Consider the following 26245-nt stretch of genomic DNA (forward strand, 5'->3'; position numbering starts at 1 on the left):
GTAGTGGTATCAAAATCACTCGAAGGCTCTCCTTCATGTGCCCGTAGGCAGAACAATGACCACTAGACAAGCACAAAAACATTGTATGTAATATTTCCAACATAAATACATATATCTCAACGGAGCTCAGTAACTCAAACATCATATCTCAAAACATATTCATAGTATATAGTCATCCATCATATATACTACAAAGAACATGTAATCGATAAAGCATGGTATTCCAAAATATTCTTAATACAACATGATATCTCATAAAAAGTAAAATCTAATTTACTCATAAAACGTAACCATTAAATCATGCTTTTCATGTATGCATTTCTAATAGCAAAATTATGCATTTTGGAAGGGATCCACTCACAGATACTCCATCATCAAAGAGTCATGTGAAATAGAAAGGACTGAAACGCCACTAACAAACGCACCTAAGCACATAAAGGATCAAATTAATAAAACTCTACCATAACGATTGAATTTTGGAAAACGGATTCAGAACATCGAAAAACATAAGAGGGGACCACAGGTACCCCCACGCGATGCCACAAGATAGCGGCCCCAATAGCCATGTGTCGAGATAGGCCGTTGGAAAGTTTGCTGAAAAAGTCATCGGCGCCGCTGTCAGTACCTCCGGTGGAGGTGCTTGTGCTCTATGCGCTAGCACAGGTGGCCCTTCACTGGCACCCACGTGCCACTTACGCGCAGCCTGGGTTTTGGGGTCTGATTGGCTCTAGGTCGGATTCAGGTCGAGTTTGGGCTTGGTTCTTGGGCTTGGGTTCAACGGTCCAAAGGCCCAAAGGCTTAGGTTGAAAGAGTCCGGGCCTAGAGTTTAGGCTTCAAGGTTTTGGGCTTGTAACCCGGCCCAAAAGATTGGATTTGAGTTGGGCTCAGTGGGCCGAATGCCCTGGTTTTGGGTTAAAGGATTTGGGTCTGGTAGCACTGCCCAATGCTTTAGGTTTTGGGTTGGGTTTCGATCCGAGTCTTAGGATCTCGAGTCAGGTCTGACTCGATTTCGAAGAGGGAGAAGATCAGAGCTTCTCGAGCCCCGATCGACTCCGCTTCTCAACCCTAAGGTGCAATCTAACTACCAAATTGAAGTTTAAAATGAAGGGAAGAGATTTATACCTAATACATGCCGTATGGTGGCCGGAGCTGGTTGAAGTTTGGCTCGAAAGCCACGAGACTCGCCGGAGAAGCTTCCTGAGTTTTCTGTGCTTCACAGAGGATAAGAGAAATAACAAGACTCAACACGGTGGGCGTGGTGGTGCCATCATTGATAGGAGCATATTTATGCTACTGAGTTAGCTTGTTCTCATGCATTTATGTTGTCAATACACCAATGCTTTTAACTACATCCCATATTTCAATATCCTTAAAAGGCTCAAGTAAAAGTTCATTGTGATGGTTGTCAATACAAGGATTAATAATATGTACAATAGAAGAGATATTCGCGAGAGCTGGGGGCTATCACAACAAAAATCGCAGTTTAAAGTCCTACACAAAAACAAGTTCTAGACCCTTAGCCTCATGCCACCAAAAATCCAAACTATCTTTAATCTTTTAATTTCATTTCTCTCTTTTTTTTTTTTTTTTTTTTTTTTAACAGTTGCCACCATGTGGAAATACCTTATGTTCTTATCACCTAATTGCAACCGATTTACTTTAGCTTTATGTGTCCACATGATTTCTTCTTGTCTTAGAATTGAATTAACACTCCATTGTATCGCCAGAATTCTTAACAAAACCCTTAAAATCAGGATGAAGAAGCCACATAGCTTCAAATCTAAAGGGATTATTATTCTTATAACAATTTTTTAAGGTGTAAGTTAAGAGAATAGATCCATGGTCCGACCCATAAATTGGGTAGTTAATAGTTATGTAGGTTATAATCCAGGTTCTCATTTAACCAATACGAATTAGCTATAGCCCTATCAAATCTCTCATATATTCTGTTGTTATCAGCTTGGTTGTTGCACCAAGTAAAAGGGACACCATAAGCATTTAGAGATAAACAATTTCCTTTGTTTAAGAAATTGATGAACTTGGTCACATACGACGTCGTAGATTGGCAACCACCTTTCTTCTCGGTTATGTTCACTATATTATTGAAATCACTCATTAAGCACCACGGTTTATCTTTTGGATCTAGTATAAGGATATCCTCCCATAATTCCAACTGTAACTGTTTTTAAAGAAAAGCATACACAAATGTAAAAAACTAATCTTGATTAGAAAAGGATCGTTCACTAAACAATGCAAATAACGAGCAGTCAAGGTGATAACATTAACTACAACCTTGGGCGAGTTCTAAACTAAACATAGACCATCAGCAGGGCTACAACTAACCATCTTATCAAAAACCTTCCATAAAAGTTTCCCTGGACCTTCTTCACATCTATTTTAGTTTCCATTAAACAAAAAAGGTCCACTTTAAAACTAGCACACAAAAGATTAAAATTACTTTTAAACTTAGGTCTTATGACCCCTGCAATTCCACATCATGCACTTTATTAATCTATTTCTTTAAGCAGACTATTGTAGCTCGATCTTGCTTCTGCAATCTCCTCAAAGACTCTTTTACTTGGACTTAACATTTCGTTACTTAACCTAAGGGAAGACATAACAGCTCCTGCTGCCATAATGGATGCCACGACATCCCCCACAAGCCTACTTCCCTCTCCCACATTCCCATTACTCCTACGTGAATCCCTACATCCTGGCGATTAAGCATACAATTACTAGTAAACATATTCAGACAAGTCAAGTTGCGCTCATATAATTCTCTTCAGCCTGACAGAGGTTCATACGCCGCCATCTACATGTAGACACTGTAGAAAATGAAGAACAGTAGGGTAGGAAACGTAAACCAGATAAAGAGAGATTGTTGGAATTTTCACTTCATTCATTATCGTATGGTGGTTATATAATACATTATCAACAAAAGTCCTATGTAGGATTAGATTACATGAGAGAATATTTTAAGTATACAAGTAACAAACTAATAGTATACGTGATCTAGGACTGACATTGGATATAAATCATCTTTACATGGGCCCTGAAAGAGTAGTGAACCAGAACGTAAATCATAGATACGGAAAAAATTTGGAAAGAAACATATAACAACATTGTTATCAGCGGTAAATCTAGCCACATATAAGAGATTTTGCCAAAGATATGGAACAAGAAAAACGTTTTTAAGTGTGAAAGGAAGAGAATTAAGAGAGATGGGAATAATACCAGTGGACGTTATGTTAAGATGGTCACCATTACCCAATTGAACCGAATTATTACCATTGTAATGTTGCGGGTGTTGGAGGGTGCTGGGATCATCGGTCATGTGATGAGTGGCATCGCTGTCTAGGTACCACGTGGGGTCTGGGTACTGCACGACTTAGGAGCCAGCAAATGGTGAAAAAGAATCAGGTCCATTATAACGATGAGGACACTGTTGGGCTGAGTGGTGATTTGTGGAACAGTTAGGGCACCAAGGGCTAGGCCCGAGCCCAATAAGCTTTACAATTTCTACGGGGATGGTGTTGGGGTTGTTGGTGGGTGGTGATGAGAGCCGCCTGTGTAGTAGTGGAAGAGGTAGAGTCGTTGGGGTTCTGAAGATCAAAGGCAAGAATCCGTGCGTGTAATTCGATGAAGAATGGCAAGGGTTTCGAGTTAATGATGGCTGTAAGGAGCATACAATAGTCGGGACCTAACCCCTGAAGCACCATGAGAACCAAGTCATTGTTAGAGATAGGTTGTCTAATATGAGCGAGTTCATCAGTGAGATTTTTCTGGGAGAAATGTTCCTCCAGGCAGTCCTAAACAGCTTTGGCCGTGTCATGGCCAACCGTTAAAGCAAGAACAGGTTCAGATAAAGTGGAGGTTATGCGACTTACGACAACTTGATCGTGCTGGTACCACGTGAGGTATTCGGGGTTGGGGACCACCGAGGAGAGAGTAGTCTGTGTATATCAGTAGAAGAACCATCAGAGTTGGTGATGGTGCGTGGAGGAGCAAAAGTGGTGGTGGTGATTGTATGCGGTGGTGGAGGAAAAGAGCCATCGATGAATTTTCATAAATCATGCCCGATAAGGAACAAACGAAGTTGACACAGCCAGTTAAGATAATTGGTCCCAGTTAGTTTCATATATTGAGCAACATTTAGCCCAGGTAGGTGAGGCGAAGAAGCACCAGAGATTGACATAGCGGAAGGTGATGATCGGTTATGAAGCAGTAAAACCAGAAATGGATGATACCATGTAAAAAATGAAGAACAACAGGGTAGGAAACGTAAACCAGATAAAAAGAGATTGATGGAATTTTCACTTCATTCATTATCATATGGTGGTTATATAATATATTACCAACAAGAGTCCTATGTGGGATTAGATTACATGAGAGAATATTCTAAGTATACAAGTAACAAACTAATAGTATACGCGATCTAGGACTTTAGATTAACAGACACGTTCATGGAGAACTCATCTCCTTAACGCCTTGCCATAAGCTATCCGTCAAGGATGGTTCACGATGTCTTGCACATCATACCATTCTTTCTTAGAACTACACTTGTGGTTTGATTCTCCTTCCCCTAGGTATGTAGGTACACCCCACTGCGCCCCCCCTGGATGGTTCATGATGTCTTGCACATCATACCATTCTTTCTTAGAACTACACCTGTGGTTTGATTCTCCTTCCCCTAGGTATGTAGGTACACCCCACTGCGCCCCCCCCCCCCCCCCAAAATCAACTCCATTTTCCCCTCATTGGAGACCATGGGCAACTCAGACTGAATTTTACCTCCATTTGTGGATATGCGCAAATATGGTTCCAACAGTTGCTTTATGTGGTAAAGTGGTTGACTGGTTTAAGCCTAACCAAACCAAATTGACATGTTCTCTATTAAGGATGGTGTTATCGACACACTATTTTTATCATTAACACATCCTTTCAATTTTCAGATATTAGATCGAATGAACTGAAGAAGATCAATTGACAAAAGTTAACAAGGGGTGTGTGAGATATACAAATGGGTGTGTCTATAGCACCACATATACTAGTTGGTTTGGTTGTCGATCATATTAACTAGTTAGTACTCTGACTAGATAGTTCCATATCTATCTATTGGGCTTGGAATGATTTTACATGTTTAAATATTTTTTATTTATTTATTATTTTTTTATTTTAAAAAAAGGGGACAATTAGTGACAAGCCACGGTTATCCACTATTTTTTGGGGCCTGAAAGACTCACAAAGGCATTTCAGCCTCCCCCTGGCCACAAGTCTGGCTTCCTGACCAACAGCGTGTTTCGAACTCGAGACCTCCAATTTTTAGTTTTAAGGAAGCCTCAGAATCCGCCATTTACCATTGAACCATCAGCTCGTGGTTAATTAGTAACATATTAACTGCACTACATAATCAAGATCATCACCCCAATTACCTTGGTTGCTAAACTTTCCTCGGTAATGTTTGCCACTGTAATACCTTTCCCTATCAATTGTCTGGGACGATGCTGGCCTTCGCAGTACGAGACCAATATTCCTTGACAAGCTGCCCAAAAAGTGACCCTTCATTTTTCATCAGCTTCATTGGCTACTCATACTCTACTAATCTCACTGCCATTGTAAATTTCGCTAAATAATTTAACTAAAACCACATAAATGAGAGATTTGTAGCATAATGCAATGCTTACAATCACTAATAGAAAGAACTTTAGTACAGTCCATCACGGTAGGCATCCTATGAGCCACGGTTATTACAGAGTGCAGTCTGTTCTTATAGTCTTCTGCAGAATAGAGTCTGTTGTATTGTCCATTGACGCAGTAGCTTCATCGAGGACTACTATCCGACTCCTTTTCAACAACGCGAGTCCCAAACAAAGTCGCTGTCCCATGCTCCAGTTTGTTCCATCTTGTACAACTGCAATCTAGTTTGTTAGTTGTTTTATTGACACCGAAATAACTCGTACGAAACGTAGTTTTCTTACCTAACAATCCAGGCCCTCTTCTTTTTCTTCAATGGCCTCGCGTAACTGGCATTTCTCAAGATTGATCAGAAGATAAAAGATTATGGACATGATAGATGGCTTAATGGACGAGTCTTCTTCCTCCCTTCTATTCAATTGCTTCATAAATATTAAGTACCACGTTCGTGCTGGATCACACTGTCTCAGTTGTGGAATATCTTGCTTACCTTTCGTCATTAATGGATTTAACCACCAAAATGACATTGAGCTAAATAAATAACATTGCTTTTGTGAAAGGAGTCACGTTGTCATTTGAACTGACTTTACCATTGATATCCGATTCTACGCAGTGAAAAGGTGCTCAGAAGGCGTAATTGTGGATTTTTGAATTGCCTTTCAAACAATCGCTTCCCTGAAATGCACTAAATAGCAAAAGAATTGATCCAGGGACATAACAACTGTTTCAAACAATCTTAACCGATACTTCCTCATCAACAATATCTTTGCAAATTGATCAACTGCAAAGAAAAACTGCAGTCAAGAAGGCTAGTATCAAACAAGATTTCGTTATCACAATATGTTGCAGCTGTGGGTTGTTTAGGCTTATGGTAAAAGCCATACGAAACCATGTGAACCTTGAAATAGTAAAACTAGCTATTCATGGTGGGGAAAACTCAGCATTTACTTTCTCGAAGACTGTCCATATCCCAAAACCAAAAGAGGCCAAAGCCAAACCAGAATTGAAGGCCGCCGAGATTATAGACAAGACTGAGATGGCACCATAACCTTCTTTGATGATATTTTGCATATGACCATACATAACAAGATAAACACAAGCAAAATATCAGCTGCAATGACCAAAATATGGTTGATACATGAATCTTGATTGGTAATGGCTAAAATTCCAGAGCTGCATTCATTTATGGCCTCAGTTGAACAATCGGAACTACTGCATGTCAACAAGGTCCAGAAACCATCTCCAATTGTTGCGTCTCAGTGAGGTCGAAAGTCTGCAGTCCTACACTACTAAAGGGGAAAAGTGTTTCAAAGAAAAAATGGATGTGCATCTAACATTCAGGGTTTTGAATGGCATAAGATGAAGGGCTCGAAAACATGAAGTACGGCAGCAATTCATGTTGTTCAACACTGGGATAATAATATTCCAAATCTTGTAAGTTGGAGATTAAAAAGCACACACAGGGAACAAATATGAACTGCCATGTATAACTAAAAAATTATTTGTAGAGTTGGTGCAGATAAACAACCTGAACCATCTCCCTCCACATATATAGAGATTGTTTTTTTCCTGAAAATTCTGTGCTGAATATTGCAGATGAAGCTGCATGGGATCACATTGGAAAGAACTAATAGGAGTTGAAAACGAAACATATCAAACATTTAGCAAAATAAGATTGCAGCGTTTTATATCACTCGAGAAACATGCATTACATTAGATAAGCTCAGTAGCAAAACCACTCTCCTGCTCTAACTTGCTCTTGAATCAGATATAGGACACGAAAACACGAAAATATCACAATCCATGTTGTTCAAACAACTGAGATAATACACCAAATCTAGTTCAAGGTCACTCTATATCCTATTTTACCTTAATGACCCCACATGCGAAATTATAAAAGAGACCGTTTAAGATTAAACAATTCCATCGAATTCAGGCTGATTGTTCGTATGACAGCATCTACTGTATGAGGAATGTCAATGTATGTTACTTACACATCCCTTGGGGCTTTGAATCAGTAAGTTGGAGACAACATAAAGCATAGAGTACAAATATTTCACCACAAGAAAAAGCTTCTGGAAATTGATAACCTTAATTGATAACCTTGAAGCTAAAACCAAAACTAATTGATAACCTTGAAGCTAAAACCAAAACTAATTGGTCCAGTTGAACGCTCTTCCCTGATGTAAACAGACAATTGAGCAAGAAAACATGTGATACACAAGACAAAGTAATAATATAATAGACACCAAGAAGAATCAAGACTAGTGGCTTGAGAAAATCTAGCATTTTAATCTGCTCTTGTAGAAAGTTGAAATCATTTTAATTTGCTTTTTCAAAAGTTGGAATCAACAACACAATACAATCCCCACTCTCCAACATAAGGGGAATATCATTGATTGAACAGAAAGCTGACATTTTCTTTCCTCTTTTATCTAGACTAGTTGTCTTCAAAAAGAAATGTTTTGCTTATGTTTGGAATTTGGATATCACTAAACCACTTGAACTATGGGAAATCCATTGTGTGCGCCTTACATTCACACAAAAATGCATAGATTGGATGCTATATATTGTTTGCCCATTCCTAGCAGCTTAAGCTTTTGGAATGCAGCGATGGTCTCGTCAATATGGTACAGTAGACGTTTTTCCGTCAAAGGAGGTCCTCGGTTCAAAATCTGCAATCCCCAATCCCCAACTTTTTAGGTTCGAAACCCTCAATGCTAAAACAGTAAAGCTTTGAATACTTTGTTTGGAGTTTCAGGATTTGAACTTTGAGTTATAAAGTTTTTGTTGCTCCTAATCCGAGGATTTATTTTGTCATTGGTTAGTAGGAGTGACATTGGGCTTAAAAGACAATTTTCAGGATAAAAAATAAATGCTCTTAGGCATGTTCTTTAAATGCTGCAAGGAGATACTTCTGCAATCTCAGCTCCTTGATCATACAAACTTATAACAAAATCACATATTAAGAATTTAAAGTCGAATTCCAATGGTGCAAACAAGGCGATACTTTCTTCGGCACCTTTTACGCAATAATACCTTTCCTTATTAGTCGTCTGAGTGGATGCCGGCAATGGCAGCGCGAGACCAGTATTCTTTGACTAGCTGCCCAAACAATGAGCCCTCATTCTTCATCAGCTTCATTGGCTCATCATACTCTACTATTCTCCCTGTGAACATAAATTTTGCTAATTAACAACTAAATCAACATAAATAAGATTTTTGTAACTTAATGCAATGCTTACCATCACTAATAGCAAGTACTTTAGTGCAGTCCATCACGGTTGGTATCCTATGAGCCACGGTTATTACAGTGCAGTTAGCAAATTCTGTTCTTATAGTTTTCTGCAGAATAGAGTCTGTTGCATTGTCCATTGACGCAGTAGCTTCATCAAGGACTAGTATCCGGCTCCTCTTCAACAAAGCGCGTCCCAAACAAAATAGTTGTCGCTGTCCCATGCTCCAGTTTGTTCCATCTTGTACAACTGCAATCCAGGTTTTTAGTTTATGTTTTGACACCGAAAATAACTCCTACAAGACATTTTTCTTACCTAAAGAATCCAGGCCCTCTTCTTTTTCCTCAATGACCTCCCGTAACTGACATTTCTCTAAAACCTTTCACACATGGATCGGAAGATCAGTAAAATACAGTTACAGTAAGAAGCATGAATATGTTTACTTGTAGGCATGTTCTGATGAAAAATTATCAGCAAGTATTAAATTTAAACAAAAACTTTACCTCCCATATTTCATGATCAGTATGTTCCGATAAGGGGTCTAGATTGAATCTCACAGATCCATTGAACAGTGTTGGATCTTGTGGTATGATCCCAAAACGCGATCTTAAATCATGAAGCCCGATTTTGCAAATGTCATAGTCATCGACAATGACCCTTCCCTCCGTAGGCTCCACCAAACGAAACAAAACGCTGATAAGAGTAGTCTTCCCACTTCCAGTCCGGCCAACAATCCCAATTTTGTACCCTCCTTCAATTATGCAGTTTATCCCACGAAGAACTAGCGGAGCATTTGGCCTATATCGTACCTGCATAAATTCATAAGCTATCATATTGAAGTACCATTGTTCTTAGGGCTACAGTCTTTAGTATATCTTTGGACACTAACCTTTAAATCATGTATTTCCACTTTACCAACAGTTGGCCAACTGTGCACAGGTCGGTTTTCTTCTATTATTTCTGGAGCCTCACTGGGAATATGCATGTATTGCTCTACTCTTTCTACTGATATCATTGAATTCTCTAGCATGCATTGGAATTGGACTGAAACTACGAGGTATAAATTTAAGGACAGACCAAAAGATAGTGCCATCCCAATAAAACCTGTAAAAAGTTGAAGCGAAATGTTAGACAGTATATCATATATATGGCTAAATAAAATCCATTTGACACACCAAAGGTGATACACTGGAATGTTTACGAACCAGAGGAAGATGCGTCAAACTGAATCAAAGTGATTGCAAGTGCTGAGGCCGAGAGAATAATCGCACATAGCAATTCAAGACGTTCGATCAACCACTCATTCACTGAAAACCTATTGAAGTCAGCACTTGCATTTGCATCAATAAATTCCAAGTTTTTCGAGAAGAACCGATCCTCCTCTCCAAAAGCTCTGATTGTCAAGGATCCAGCAATAGATTCGGCAAGGTGGCTTGCAAGCGCAGACTTAGTCGTGCCATTCATCCGCATTAACTCTTTTGCAGAAGCAAAGTAGTAATTCTGTTTGCAGCAAAGAAAATCAAGTACAGATTTGCTGCTCAGAAAAGGCAAAAATTTAGGAAATCATTCAAGTGCTTCAATCTCAAGGGTATACCTGAAGTAGTACAGTAACATAAATCGTGGGTATAATCAGAAGCACGATTGGCCAAGTAATCAAAACCAAAACTATATAAACGCTGTATGTCATCAAAGTTGAACCAACAGAAATCCCCAACTTGAAAGCTACTTCAAGGTCGACAATGTTCATATCATTAGAGACCTGCACAAAATGGACAGTGCAAATGTAAGTTCCATTTGGTACTCTGCATTAGAACATTTCAAGCTTTCTTCTTTCAAAGAACTTAAGTCTTACCCGACTAAGTATCCTTCCCACTGGTGTCGAGTCATAGAACAGCATTGGTGCTCGGAAAAGAGAGTTGAGTAGTGTGTCGAAAATGGATTTTGATGTTCCACATCCTAATTCAACTAAGCAGAAGACTCGAAGAAGCACACCAAATGACATGATGCACATTATCATTGTATACACAATGAATAGTTTGACTCTGGATACGCTATAATCCTGAAGCTTGGAAGCCAACCAATAGGATTGAATTAATTGGCCGACTATGAACATCAAATGAAAAAAGATTGACAAGGAGAAGTACAAAAATCCCTTGCGTTGTTTCAAGTACTGAATGTATGGTTTGAAACCAGTGTCCCCGGTCTCCCTCTCTTCTTTCTTAATTAATTGATCTCCTGAAGATTCCGTTTGCTGTACTACAGTTTTAACTTTCACAATCTCCTCCCCAGATGATTTATGTTGTCTAGTAGAAGCGTACTCCACTTGCCTCTCGCAACCAGCAGTGCTGTGGTGTGCATGGACAAGGCCTTGGAATTCGTCACAAGAAGCGAGTAACTGTCCGTAAGAAGCTGATCTAAAGATTTTCCCCGAAGATATCAACTGTGAAGAAAAACAGATATTACTAAGAAAACTTGCAGATCACTGGACAGAGTAAGAAAAACTGATATCAACCTTCTGAAATGTTTACTTACCAAGATAGAATTAAAAGCTGGAAGGAAATCCACTTGGTGTGTCACAAGTAAAACCGTCTTCCCTGACAGAGCTCCCATGATATATTCCTGACAAATTTTCAAATTAGATTTAAATAGGAAAAAGAGGGGGTTTCAATTACCTTCAGGTGCAAGTTACGACTTACATTGAAAAGGTGTGTCGCCGTATGGGCATCAACTGCGCTGAAAGGATCATCCAAGAGATAGACATCAGCATTTTGATAGAGTGCACGCGCAAGTTGGATGCGCTGCTTCTGCCCACCACTTAGATTGACACCTTTTTCTCCTATCTGAGTTAGATCGCGGAACGGAAGCATCTCAAGGTCCTTCACTAGAGAACACTTCTCAAGTGTTTCTTGGTACCTAACATGATCCATAACAGACCCAAACAGAATGTTTTCTTGAATAGTTCCGGTTTGAATCCATGCAGACTGAGAAACATATGCTATCTTCCCATATACTTGAACCTGTAAATTTGGGCAGACAGAAGCTTTACGAGATAGACTTTCCCATCTAAATAATTAAAAAAAATTCTAGAAGTGAAATGATTGCTTACAATGCCATTGATGCGTGGAACTTCTCCAAGAATTGCAGCCAAAAGGGTTGATTTACCGGAGCCAACCTCTCCACAAATTGCTACCTTCTCACCCGGTTTCACCACCAAATTTATGTTCCTTAATGTAGCCTTTAAAGGATTAGCGCCCCATGAAATTTCAGGACTTCTAAATACAATGGAATGCTCAACATCTGCGGCACAGCTCTCTTTCCTTGTATGTCTGTTCTCCAACTCTGGTGCATCGAGAAACTTCTCAATCCGAGAAAATGAAACCTTTGCTTCAATAAATGCTCCAAAAACATCCGCAGTCAACCTAATAGGCTCCTGAACAAGGCGTAAAGTTGCTAAAAATGTGAAAACATTACTAGGAGAGAGTGTAAACCCAAGGAAGTAGCATGTCCAAAAAGTGACTGCCGATACGAAAAGAGGAGATGCCCAGAATAGAGCCATATTATATCCCTTTTGTGACAACACTTGATATACCAATTTTAATTCTTCCGTTCGTAAACCTTCTATCACATTCCTAAAATTTGTCTCCCAGGAATACAATTTCAAGATTTTCATATTTGAAAGTGCTTCTGTTATGGCCTTCAACCTTCTGTTTTGTGCTACCATGAGCTTCGTTTGATACTCATGCTGCAACTTCACTAATGGTGAGCTTGCTAGTGCACTCAATAAGAGTACAGCTAGAGCTGCAGCAATTGCCAGACCCACAGAGAAGTAAACGATAAGTAATGAAAGGCACAGCTGAAGGCTTGTGGTCCATATCTGATGAAACCAGTATGGAAACTCGCCGATTCTGTAAGCATCCACCGTCACATAATTCACTATCTCACCAGGAGAATGTGTCATCTTGGCAGCATTCGAGAGTCGTAGTTGCTTCTGATATATGGCTGCTGACACCAATGATCTCACTTGAAGCCCCATCAGTCTAGTTTTAAAATACCATTGCCTCTCCGACAGTGACTCAATGATTTTCACAACAAAGAGGCCAAAAGTCAGTGCATAACCTTCATATTTCAAAGCTGCATTGCCTTCAATAATCTTAATGAAGGCCATGAGAAACAGTGGACTGGTTGACGTGGTGAGAGTCTTGATCAGAGCAAATAATCCCGAAATCAAAATAGCTTTCCTCTGGCAATGAAAAATAATGGACAAGATAGAAGGTTGAACAGACGGATCTGCTTCCTTCCTTTTGTTCAATTGCTCCATAAATATGAAGTACCACGTTCTTGCTTGATCATCCTGCCGCAGCTGTGGAATATCTTCATTCTCGAGAACCTTTTGCTTACCTTTCTTCATTAACGAATTCAACCACCAAAATGACATTGAGCTGCATAACCCTGCTTTTGCAAAAGGTGTTACATTGTCATCTGAACTGATTTCACCTATTTTATCAGACTCTGCACCTTGTAATGGTTTGTAGAAGGCGTCACCGTCGATCTCTGAATCACCTTTTGCAAAATTGCTTCCCTGAAATGCACTAAATAGCAAAAGAATTGATCCAGGGAAGTAGAAAATGTTTAAAACAATCTTAACCGATACTGCCTCCTCCACAATAGCTTTCCAAATTGATGAACTTGAAAGAAAAACTGCAATCAAGAAGCCAAGTATTGAACAAGATTTTGTTATCACAGTTTCTTGTGGTTGTGGCTTGTTGAGGCTTATGAAAAAAGCTAGAAGCAACCATGTGAACCCTTGGAAGAGCAAAGCTAGCCATCCATGGAGGGGAAAAACGGTCTGGTCTGCATTTACTTTCTTGACGATTGTCCATATCCCAAAACCAAAGTAAGCTAAAGCCAAACCAGCATTGAAGGTGGCCGAGATTATTGACGCTGAAGAGATGGTATGAGACTGTGAAGGTGCCATAACCTTCCTTGATGATAATTTGCATGTGAACATACATAACAAGATAAACAGAAGTAAAACATCAGCTGCAATGACCAAAATGTTGTTGATACATGAATCTGGATTGGTAATGGCTGAATTGCCAGAACTGCATTCATTTCCGGCCTCAGTTGAACACTCAGAATTACTGCAAATATATAAGCTCCAGAAATGCTCCCACATTGTTGCGTCTCAGTAAGGTCGAAAATCTACACGATTACAAGAAAAGTGTTTGAAAGAAGAAAAAGATCTGCATCTAAAATTCATGTTTTTGAAATGCATGAGATGAAGGACTCAAAAACTCGAAAGTACTGCAGTTCATGTTGTTCAACAACTGAGATAATATTAAGTTAAAGATGAAACAGGACACATACGGCACAAATACGAACTGCCATGTATGAATAAAACGTTAATGTCACTGCCATGTATGATAAACAATTTGAACCATTCCCACCACATATTTAAAAACTTTTTTGTTTCTTCTAAAAATTGCAGAATCTGCAGATGAAGCTGTATATCATGCACCACAAGTTGGAAAGAACTAGGAGCATCGGAAAACGAAAAATAGAAACATTTAGCAAAATAGATTGCTGTGGTCTATATCGCTCAAGAAACATGCATAAGAAAACTTACAGTGGATTGAGCTGAAGTGCAAATCAGCCTTCCGGTCTAGCTTGCTCTTGAAGTCTCAGAGTTTAGTTTGTCATGCATAAAACCCGAGTTCGAATCTCTCTTCCCGCATTGATTTTAAAACCCGTCTTCAAAAGGCACGTGAAACATCTTGTAGGACAGTGTCATTGCATTATGTATGGCATGCCAAATTCATAACTTCTTTTTGGGTAAGATGTCACATCAGTGGACCTTTCGGCTTCATAATACATGGTGGCTTAACCTTTGGAAAAAAAGAGGAAATTACAATGTTTTTTAGCCTTTTGCTTTCACACTATCCAACTGTCTAAAGAAATGTTTTTCCCATCATGTTTTCCTGGCTCCAGTATTCACTGGCAGACATTGCAATTAGGGCTTGTGTGGTGTCTAGGATTAAATTAAAATTAATAACCCCTTAGGTTCAAAGTATATTGAAGGTAAGAAGATAGTGGTTTTTGGGATCAGAAGAGGATTAGACATAAGGGAAGCTTCTCCCTTCTAATCCTCCCATTTTAGAGAGGATTGGAATGGATAAGTTTTCTTCTTAAGTAATCCATCTCCAATATCCAAGTTAGCCACAACTTTACCATTTCTTTGTTAGTGGCTTATCCATTCCAATCCAAACCTCTATACCAAACGAGAGGGATTCGCGTTAGCCCAGTTGGTGATGAGCGTATGAGCTCATAAAAGTGCCACCGGATGGTACGATTCCTTCTAGTGCAATAACAAATAAATACACACCCATGTCGCGGGTGATATCACCTTATGATGAGTGTATAAGCTCACAAAAGTGCACCAGACAAAAGCTGAGGTGCAACCGGGTGTTGACGCCCTTTTGCTCGTCTCCCTCCTTCCACATCGCATCAGTCTTTTGCTTTTCTTAATGACTGTCATTTCCTATTTTCTTTTGCTAGTGACGGTCATTTTTCATTCTCACACATTGAGTTATATGCAATTTAGTGAGTGAAAATCATTTCCTATTTTCTTTTGTGAGAGTTAAGATGAACAATTTTGAAAGAAGAAAACAGGAAAAATCAAAGCTAGGATATTTAGCATGGATAACTTTGGATTAATATGTAGTATATTTCTATATACTAAAACTCAGTCGGGTGGGTGTTGTGGATGACCAGTGGGCGGACGGTTTTGTATCTCCATATGACAGTATCTGCTAATTTTTTGTATCTGAATATGATCCTTCTGATCCAAAGATGGTTGCAACTGCTGTGATCCAATCGATAACTGTCATGTTTGTCTCTATCTTCTCTGAATTCAGCCTTTTCTCTATAAAGCTTTTCCAATTTTCTGTTATTAGTGTTGTTGCTGCTTTGCAGCTTTGCAGAACCATTTTTCAAGTCTTCAAAATAGTGTTTCATCCTAAAGTACTGTAAGCCGGTCTTATGAAAAAAAGGTTCTAGCCGTGAACTAACATGGTATCAGAGCAAGTTTAGAGCCGGACTTGAGGGGGAGTGTCAGCATAAGTCTGCACACATCTCCCAAATACATTTCGAATATGTAGTATATGGGCACCATTTATACACGTTTCACACAGCCAAATAATATGCTGCTTTTTTTTTTCTTTTTTTTTTTTGATCAACTAAATAATATGCTTCAACTTGGTAAAAGTAATACACTTGAGTGAGCAGGAAAACATGTGATTGCAAAGAATAACCAAAGGTAGTGGCCATTTGAATCTAATGCCATATCTACCACACAACACAAGAAGTTGCAAACATTAATCTTCTTTTTCAGAAAGTTGAAATATTTCTGTGGGTCTGTACTTGAAGTTGCTTGCTAAACTTTAAACTTTATTCGGAACTTTTTACACATCGAATGCCTTTCCTTATCATCCGTCTGAGTAGATGCCAGGATTGGCAGCGAAAGATCAGTATTTAGGGATCGGCAACGATTATGGTATAACTGTGATTATTTACTCTTAACCGTTAATGCTTTTATTCGTATAATCATTTACCTCTTAGATAATTGTCTAAACGGTTATACTCATACTTATACCCATAACTGTTTATAAACGGTTAACCATACCCATAAATGCGTACCCATTTAACCGTAATCGTATACCTGTTTATCCGTTTTTAAACTTGTTTAACTTTTTTTTACCCATTTACCCCTTTTTCAAATATTTTTATTCAACTTCTAAAGTTGAATAAGATAAAGAGATGAGACTTTGGTGTTTATTTTGCAGTTCCTAATTGTTTAGGAATATGATCGTGTAAATCCTATTATATCTTGGAATATGCTTGTGAGATTCAATGTTATTCTATTATAGTTGTAATTAGAGTATGGAATTTACCTTTATACTATTATAAATAAATGCGCAATAGGATAAAATAAGATAAAGCTCACAATCACACGTCTCTTTTCTTTTTGCCGTGCCGCACCCTTTCTCTCTTTGCCGTGCCGCACCCCCTCTCTCTTTGTCCTTTATATTATTCAGTTAAATAGGCATACACCAGATTAATGATAATTATCATGATTATTGTGATGATTGCTTACAATGCAGCTAATACCAATTGCAGCAAGTAATTTAACTTGTTTCCAAGTTCTTTTGGAGCATGGAATATAGATCATCCAAATTATATATCTTGGAAGAAAAACCAAGACGTATAGTAAATAATTGAAGATATATAAAAACACACACACGATATGATGGCAGCGAGGTGAGGTCGACAATTTAAGGTTTTTAGTTTTTAGTTTTTTTATTTTTTATTTTACATATATTAAAAATAAACAGTAAATGAGTACTCATTTATAACCTCACTACTCATTTAAATTTCACAGATATACCCAACCGTAATCGTGAGTTGTTTTAAATGGTTGGGTTACTGCGGTTACCCATACCTGTGGTATTTTGCCCATCTCTACGTATTCCTTGACTAGCTGTCCAAATAATGAAGCTCCTGATACCACTTGTGGTAAATAAACCAAACAATCAAGCAATAAACAAATACACAACACACAAATTTAGAGTTCCTCTAATATAAGAATACCTCTCTAACAACAAAAGCTTTATAACATTCAAATGAATACAAGATAACTCCCAAACTCAAAGTGCTCTCAACTATACAAACTTATGCCCTTCAAACTCTCATGCAAAACCTCTCCCAAAGCCATCTGTTTATACTAATGGATGCTGTGTATTTGACACGAAATCACCTAAAACTGAATCCAAACCAAACTAGGAAGTCGTACATAATGATACCTTGCTTCCAAGATATCCCAACCCTATACCTTTCCTGATTCTTTTTATTTTAGGCATGCTGATAATACTGAATCTCCTTTGATATTGTCGGTTGTTTCGGAGTCGAGGGATCCACATTTTGAAGTTATGTTGTTCATCAAAATTTTGATTTTTCGATTTAATTGATTCTGTCTTCTGAGTGGATGCCGGCATTCGCAGCACGAGACCAATATTCCTTGACTAGCTGCCCAAAAAGCGAGCCCTCGTTCTTCATCAGCTCCGTTGGCTCATCATACTCCACCAGTCTCCCTGTCATTGTACATTTCGCCAATCAATTAACAAGTAAAACAACATAAGTAAGAGATTCGTAGCAAAAGCATTGCTTACCATCACTAATAGCAAGCACTTTCGTACAGTCCATCACGGTTGGGATCCTATGAGCCACGGTTATTACGGTGCAGTCTGCAAATTCTGTTCTTATAGTTTTCTGCAGAATAGAGTCCGTTGTATTGTCCATTGATGCAGTGGCTTCATCGAGCACCAGTATCCGGCTCCTCTTCAACAAGGCACGTCCCAAACAGAACAGTTGTCGCTGCCCCATGCTCCAGTTTGCTCCATCTTGTACAACTGCAGTCCATGTTTTTATTTACTTCTTCATTTATACACTTTCAGATAATAATATTGTTTGATTCATTGACACCGAAAAGCACTCCTGCAAGAAATAGTTTCTTACCTAAAGAATCCAGGCCGTCTTCTTTTTGTTGAATGGCTTCTCGCAACTGACATTTGTCAAGAACCTTTTACGCATTGAGATGGAAGATAAATGAAGTTAGGCAAAAGGAAGGTTACAGTGTATCAAATGGTTGTTCTGAAATGTCGAATTTTACTGCCAGACGTAATTTCAACAAGTGATATCAATCATCACATAAGAAAAAAAACTTACCTCCCATATTTGGTTATCAGTATGCTTAGATAAGGGGTCTAGATTGAATCTCACAGACCCACTGAATAATGTCGGATCTTGTGGGATGATCCCGAGGCGTGATCTTAAATCATGAAGTCCAATTGTACAAATGTCATAGTCATCTACAATAACCTTTCCTTCTGTAGGCTCTACCAGACGAAACAGAACACTGATAAGAGTTGTCTTTCCACTTCCAGTCCGGCCAACAATCCCAATTTTGTCCCCTCCTTCAATTGTGCAATCTATCCCATGAAGAACTAGCGGAGCATTTGGCCTGTACCTTACCTGCACAAGTTTGAGTCTATGTCACAGTCATATACAAGTCTCATTGTTCTTGCAGTTCAACATTATTTCTTTTGTAACACAAACCTTTAAATCGCATACTTCCACTTTACCAACAGTAGGCCAATTGTGCACAGGTCGATTGTCTTCTATTATTTCTGGAGCTTCACTAGGAATATGCATGTATTGTTCTACCCTTTCCACAGAAATGATTGCATTTGCAAGCATGCACTGATATTGGACAGCATGTACGACATATACATTCAATGAGAGACCATAGGATAGCGTCATGCCAACAAATCCTGTGAAACAATTAAGAAAAATGGTTTATTAGGGGCTAGGGCACATGAAATGCAAACGATGGCAAACTGAATTTTGTAAAGTTATGAGGTCAAATCTGATGGTGGAAGCTAGTGTTTACTAACCAGACGAAGAAGCCTTGAATCGAATCAAAGTAATGGCAAATGCTGAGGCTGAGAGAACAATAGCGCATACCAACTCAAGACGTCCTCTCAACCACTCATTTGCAGAAAAACTATTGAAGTCCATGCTAGCATTTGCATCAATAAGCTCCAACGTTTTTGAGAGGAACCGATCCTCCTCTCCAAACGCTCTGATAGTCAGGGCTCCAGCATTAGATTCGGCAAGGTGGCTTACAAGGGCAGACTTGGTTGTACCATTCATTCGTATCAACTCTTTTGCCGAAGCAAAGTAGTAATTCTGTTTGTAGAAAAGAAAATCAAATAGCACATTCTTTGTTTAGAGAAGGCAAATCAAAGGTAAGGAAATTATTGAAGGACTAAACAAGAGTGTTTCTCTTAAGTACCTGTAAGACTATAGTAACACAAATTGTGGGAATAATCAGAAACACGACTGGCCAAGTACGAAAAACCAATACTAAAAATATGCTATATGTGTTCAAAGTTCCCCCAACCGCAATGATAAACTTGAAAGCCACTTCAAGGTCAATGATATTCATATCAGTAGATACCTAAACAAAATAGCCAATCCAAATGTTAGTTCCATTAGCTTACTGTAAAGAATATCATTTCAAATCTGTTTTTTTGAATCTTACCCGACTAAGTATCCTTCCCACGGGTGTTGAGTCATAAAACAGTATTGGTGCTCGGAAAAGAGAGTTCAATAGGGTTTCAAAAATGGATCTTGATGCCCCGCATCCTAAGTAGACTATAAAGAAAGATCGAATGAACAAAGCAAGTGCCATGATACACATGATCACAGAATAAACAGTGAAGAGTTTTACTCTTGACATGCTTGAATCCTGAAGTTTCGAAGCCAACCAATAATATTGAATTAGTTGCCCAACTATGAACATTGAGTAGAGAAGGATGCACACAGAGAAGTACAAAAATCCCTTGCTCGGCTTCAAATACTGGATGTATGGCTTAAAACCAGTGTCTCCTGTTTCTCTCTCTTCTTGCTTAATCAATTGGTCTCCTGAAGATTCCCTTAGAGGTAACTCAGTGTTAACTTTCTCAATCTCCTCCGTGGCTAATTTATGTTTTCCGGTAGAAGCATGTTCAACTTGCGTCTCAGAAACAGCAGTGTCATCGTGTGCATTGATGAGGTCTTGGAACTCTGGACAAGACGCTAGCAACTCTTCGTAAGGAGCTGCTCTTAAAATTTGCCCTGAATTCATCAACTGTGAAGTAAAATACATATTACATGATGTTCTTGCTTGATATACGAGACTTAAGTACCAGATTATTGAACGCAATAAGAAGAATGATCAGTAAACCATGAAAAAATATAAACAATGGAGATATTAACAGTATTCAAATTAATAAATACCAATATCGAATTAAATGCTGGAAGGAAGTCAACTTGGTGTGTCACTAGCAAAACAGTCTTCTCAGCAAGCGCTCCCATGACATATTCCTGGAAAATTATCACATTATGTTTCACAGGACAGAGAGAAAAGAAAAATGGCAATACCTTCATTCATTACTAGTTTGAGAGGCAAATAAATAAAGAATTACTACATTGAATAGGCTGGTCGCAGTATGAGCGTCAACTGCACTGAAAGGGTCATCCAAGAGGTAGACATCAGCATTTTGATAGAGTGCACGTGCAAGTTGAATGCGCTGCTTCTGCCCACCACTTAGATTGACACCTCTCTCTCCTATCTGAGTTAGATCACCAAACGAAAGCATTTCAAGATCCTTTACTAGGGAACACTTCTCAAGCGTTTGTTGGTATCTAATGTGATCCATGGTGGATCCAAAAAGAATATTTTCCTGTAGAGTTCCTGTTTGGATCCATGCAGACTGAGAAACATATGCTATCTTCCCATATACTTGAACCTGTAAAATTAGGCAGTCAGAAGCTATAGTAAGGCTTTACCATCCATAATAATTGAAACAATACTTCCAAGTGAATCGATTGCTTACAGTGCCATTGATGCGTGGAACTTCTCCAAGAATTGCAGCTAAAATGGTTGATTTACCGGAGCCAACCTCTCCACAAATTGCTACTTTGTCTCCGGGTTCAACCACCAAATTTATGTTCCTTAATGTAGGCCTAGTATAACTAGACCTATCCCATGAAATTTCGGAGGATATAATGTAAATGGAATGCTCAACCACTCTTCCATTGCTGTATTTCCTTGTATGTCTGTTCTCCAACTCCGGTTCATCAAGAAACTTCACAATCCGAGATAATGAAATTTTTGCTTCAATAAATGCTCCAAAAACATCTGGGATCACCCTAATGGGCTCCTGAACAATACGCATCGTTGCTAGAAAAGTAAAAACATTAACAGATGAGAGTGTAAATCCAAGGAAGTAGCATGTCCAGAAAGTAACTGCAGCGACCAAAATAGGAGATGACCAAAACAAAACTGTATAATACCCCTTTTGTCTCAATACTTGAGTTAACCATTTCATTTCTTCTGTTCTTAACCCTTCAATAACCTTCTTGAAATTTGTCTCCCAAGAATACAGCTTCAAGATCTTCATATTCGTAAGTGCTTCGGTAATAGCCTTGAGCCTCCTATTTTGTGCTGCCATGAGCTTTTTTTGGTACTTGTGCTGCAACTTCGTTAAGGGACAGCTTGCCACCACAGTCAATATAAGTACAGTTAGAGCTGCAACGGTTGCCAGCCCGACAGAAAAGTAAACAATAAGTAATGAAAGACACAGCTGAAGGCTTGTGGACCATAACTGATGAAACCAGAATGGAAAATCGCCAATTTTGTAAGCATCCACCGTTACATAATTCACTATCTCACCAGGAGAGTAAGTCATCTTGGCCGAATTTGAGAGTCGTAGTTGCTTCCGATATATTGCTGCAGTAACCACTGATCTTACTTGGAGCCCAATCAATCTAGTTCTAAAGTGCCATTGCCTCTCCGACAGTGACTCCAAGATTTTCACGATGAAGAGACCTAGAGTTAGCACATAACCCTCATATTTAAAAGCTGCATTACCTTCAACAACATTAATGAAGGCCATAAGAAACAATGGACCACTACTCAGGGTTAGAATCTTGATCAGTGCAAAGAGCCCCGACACCAAAATAGCTTTCCTCTGGCAGAAGAAAATAATGTACAAAACGGAAGGGTTATCAGATGAATCTCTTTTCTTTCTTTTGATCAACTGCTCCGTAAATATTAAGTACCACGTTTGCGCTTGATCAGCTTGTCGCAGTTGTGGAATATCTTCATTCTGAAGAAGCTTTTTCTTGCCTTTCTTCATCAATGGATTCAACCACCAAAATGACAATATACTAAATAACCTGGCTTTTGCAAAAGGGGTGACGTTGTCATTTGAGCAGATTTGATCTCTGACATCCGATTCCTCCCCTTGCAAAGGTGTGTAGAAAGCATCATCATGCAGTTCTAGATCACCTTTTGCAAATATATTGCTTCCCTGAAATGCACTAAAGAGCAAGAGTATTGACCCGGGGAAATATAAAATGTTTAAAACAACATTAACGGTTACTGCCTCATCCACGACAGCTTCCCAAATTGATGAACTGCAAACAAAAGCTGCAAGCAAGAAGGCAAGAATCGAAAAAGCTTTCGTTATCATAATATGTGGAAAGTGTGGCTTCTTTAGGGTTATGGTTAAACTCAGAAGCAACCATGTGAACCCTTGAAAGAACAAGACTAGCCATCCATGGAGAGGTAAAACTGTCTGACTGGTATTAACTTTGTCAACGATTTTCCATATCCCAAACCCCAAGTAGGCCAAAGCCAAACCCGGATTAAGGCTGGCCGAGACAATTGACAGTGAATAGAAGGTGTGAGAGTCTGATGGTGCTGTAATCTTCTTTGCTGATATTCTATATATGAAGAAACATAACAAGATAAATAGGAGCAAGATATCAACTGCTATGATAAAAATATTGTTGAGACACGAATCTGGATCGATGAAGGATAAAAAGCCGGAAGTGCATTCAGTTCTGGACTCAGTGGAACAGTTGGAACTGCTGCAGAATAAGATCCAGAAACCCTCCCCCATGTTGTGTCTCAAGGATGTTGAAAATCTGCACAATTACGTAGGCATTTTAGTATTAAGCAGACCTATAGTAATATGACACTGAAACTCTGAAACTAAATGAGAGGATAATTTTTGCAGTGCAAAAACAAGAAATTTGCAGTGCTGTGCACAACTCACATGAGTGGACTCGAATTTTTGGAAGCAACCCAGAAAATCTCGGTATTGTCTCACTAGTAAGTCATCCCTCGTAGTGTATAACTTGCTCTTCAAGTAAGTATGGGTGTCATCAAGTCTTTAGAAGTCAATGACAGATGAGCCCTTGATTCATCACCTTGAACCTGTAAGTATAAGATCAGTGAGAGCAGCTCATTTCTTACAATTATATATACTAGCAGAGAGCACTTTGTGTGTGAACAATTTCTCTTAATAAGTGTATATTTATTTTTAATATTACATAATTACTGTTTTGTCTTCCTTATGTAAATATTGTGTATCATAAGTGAGGGTAAAATTGGATTAATAATGCTTGTCATATTTCCATGCCTTTTTCTTTATACATACTAGCAGAGAGCACACACTTTATGTGCGAACAATTTCTCTTAATAAGTGTTTATTTTTTTTAATATTACATAATTACTGTTTTGTCCTTGTTATGTAAATATTGTGTATGAAAAGTGAGGGTAAAATTGGAAAAATAAACATATGATTGTCATTTTGTCAAAATGTACAAAATTACTATTTTGCCCTCTTTTTTATAAATACTATGTATAAAAAATGAAGGTAAAATAGAAAAAAAAAAAAGTTGACAAGAAGGATTTTCTTAATAATAGTATAGATTCCTTGCTGTAAATGTGGCATTCATTAAAGGAAAAGGATTCTCTCCTGAGCATATGCTCAGGATCCTACTGAGCAGGAAGACCGTTGAATGAAAATCCAACGGTTATAAAAAGGTGGATCCCTTTAAAGTTATAATAATTGTAACTGTTGAATTTTCATCCAACGGTCCTCATGTCCTGCTCAGCAGGATCCTGAGCATATGCTCAGGAGAGAATCCTTTTCCTTCATTAAAATACTTTATTTGTTCAACAACCAGCTGCATGTATTGTAAACACACAAATGCAAAGGACTCTTTGACTGTTGGGCAGAAAAGTGAAATCCCTTTTTAACTTATTGACAAGCGATTTGCTGTTTACAAAGATATTTTTACAATAAGCAAATACGCTCACGCCACGGCTACGCAACTGTGCAAAATTACAACTAGGTGTCAAACTTATAACAAATAAACGTCATTGTATTATATAAGTCGGACTTGAGTCTTGTTCCAACCAAGCCCTTTATTCCTTTAAATGATTGTGCATCAACCCAACAGTCGTGTCTATTTATACATCTTTGGTTGTTGTATACCCAATAGGTTTGGTGAGGATCCTATAATTCGTAAATAATGTTCATTTATCGTATATCGTGTGGTCAGTTTTTATCAGGTAATGTTTACATTTAATTTTAAATAAAAATATTTAAAATAATTTTTAACCACACGATTTATGATAAATGGATATGATTCATAAATTTCCAAGATCCTTACAAAGAGAATCCAGCGAATATTTGGATTCGTTGTATACTACCCTAAAACGTGACACCACCACGACCTAAATTCTACCTTTTTGTATTTAAGTGGGAAATGTGAAAACATTTGAAAATTAAAATAGATATAAAAAAGCAGATGACCATAAAAAGTGACACTAGTAGAAAACGGGCATCAGACACTGTTATTCAGCCGCCAATATGTATCTTTGTAAATCCTTTATCTCAAAAATCAATTCGCTATTAACACCTAGTAGAGGCTGTGTTGGTGTTCATATGGATTATGGAGCCTTCCCTGACAACTTTAATATTTGGATATCTCTCGTAGGCCGGAAAGTACGTTTACTACGGCAACCATATGGAAAGCAAAAATACTTACAAGGTACTGGGCTCTGATGGTGGAGGAAAATCAGAGGAAGACATCATTTGTTGTCAATGGTGTTGTAATTAATTTGTGCGCCCGTTTGCACAAATTATTTCTCAAGTTTTGGCACTGATGATAACTAAGTGTAAAAAGATGATGTGCTGTCTGGCTTAAAAACACATGCAGTGGTCTGCAATCCAACTATTGGTGGAAGAGAGGCCACAAAGACACATGCAGTGCAATAAGGAGCAATAGAAACCAATATTGGTAGAGGGACAATGCCATATGTTAGTGGCTGTATGGTGGCTATAAAGCCAGGTTTTCTGATACTGTGAACTGATTTTTTGGGTAGATTTCCTGCGTACAAAATGCATCATGCATGACACAATCTTACAAAAAAAACAAAACAATAAAAGTGAAACAGCCTTTTTCAAAAGAGAAATGATTATACATCTGTATTCTCTTTGTACGCCTTCCTTGTAATGGGAAAATTTGATATGCATCTAATTTTGTTACATTGATCTTACATTAGGTCATCTCCAATCGGGTTGATTATAGGGTTATAGGCCAAATGATAGCCATTTTTATATAAAACTCATCTCTAATGGAGGTCTGGTCTAAAAAATCTTGGAACCTACCGAGCTAAAATCCAACCATATGGCCAACAAGCTAGACATCTTTAGCTAGCTAGCCTGCCCTCTCAGTTGAGCCTAGCTGGATTTTTTTAAGACGAAATTAAAAAAAGAAATTTCTAATTTCTAATTTTTTTTCTTATAAATACCTAAGACATTTCTACATTATTCCTCACATCATTTTTACCCTTC

At 38.4% G+C, this 26245-nt stretch overlaps 2 protein-coding genes across 2 annotated transcripts; both read right to left on the bottom strand.

Annotated features, from left to right (window-relative positions):
• Positions 1–8559: 8559 nt before the first annotated feature.
• LOC126598847 (ABC transporter C family member 10-like) lies at positions 8560–14673 on the bottom strand. Its single transcript, XM_050265209.1, has 12 exons — positions 14557–14673; positions 12037–14132; positions 11627–11947; positions 11463–11549; positions 10783–11370; positions 10525–10689; positions 10136–10430; positions 9820–10034; positions 9434–9739; positions 9246–9309; positions 8940–9179; positions 8560–8864 (listed from the first exon to the last, which is right to left on the bottom strand). Exons 2-12 carry the CDS (start codon positions 14104–14106, stop codon positions 8743–8745), a joined length of 4473 nt encoding a protein of 1490 aa, XP_050121166.1. The 5' UTR covers positions 14107–14132; positions 14557–14673; the 3' UTR covers positions 8560–8742.
• Positions 14674–17450: 2777 nt separating this feature from the next.
• On the bottom strand, positions 17451–25685 carry LOC126598846 (ABC transporter C family member 10-like). Its single transcript, XM_050265208.1, has 13 exons — positions 25437–25685; positions 23654–23814; positions 21425–23522; positions 21017–21337; positions 20826–20912; positions 20089–20676; positions 19840–20004; positions 19439–19733; positions 19101–19315; positions 18711–19016; positions 18501–18564; positions 18155–18394; positions 17451–18076 (listed from the first exon to the last, which is right to left on the bottom strand). Exons 3-13 carry the CDS (start codon positions 23495–23497, stop codon positions 17946–17948), a joined length of 4485 nt encoding a protein of 1494 aa, XP_050121165.1. The 5' UTR covers positions 23498–23522; positions 23654–23814; positions 25437–25685; the 3' UTR covers positions 17451–17945.
• Positions 25686–26245: the final 560 nt, after the last annotated feature.

This window comes from Malus sylvestris, chromosome 14 (assembly GCF_916048215.2).
Source record: "Malus sylvestris chromosome 14, drMalSylv7.2, whole genome shotgun sequence".
Classification (NCBI taxonomy): Eukaryota; Viridiplantae; Streptophyta; class Magnoliopsida; order Rosales; family Rosaceae; genus Malus; species Malus sylvestris.

What these genes read in the sequence shown, in the direction of transcription:
- LOC126598847 (XM_050265209.1), bottom strand. Translation starts at nt 14,106, where the DNA reads ATGTGGGAGCATTTCTGGAGCTTATATATTTGCAGTAATTCTGAGTGT. An exon ending in ATGTTACTGTACTACTTCAG is followed by an intron (nt 10,431 to 10,524) that starts GTATACCCTTGA and finishes TGCTGCAAACAG; the next exon opens with AATTACTACTTTGCTTCTGC. An exon ending in AGAGGGCCTGGATTCTTTAG is followed by an intron (nt 9,180 to 9,245) that starts GTAAGAAAAATG and finishes CCTGGATTGCAG; the next exon opens with TTGTACAAGATGGAACAAAC.
- LOC126598846 (XM_050265208.1), bottom strand. Translation starts at nt 23,497, where the DNA reads ATGGGGGAGGGTTTCTGGATCTTATTCTGCAGCAGTTCCAACTGTTCC. An exon ending in TTCCACGCATCAATGGCACT is followed by an intron (nt 21,338 to 21,424) that starts GTAAGCAATCGA and finishes CTAATTTTACAG; the next exon opens with GTTCAAGTATATGGGAAGAT. An exon ending in AGTGCTTGCTATTAGTGATG is followed by an intron (nt 18,077 to 18,154) that starts GTAAGCAATGCT and finishes GTACAATGACAG; the next exon opens with GGAGACTGGTGGAGTATGAT.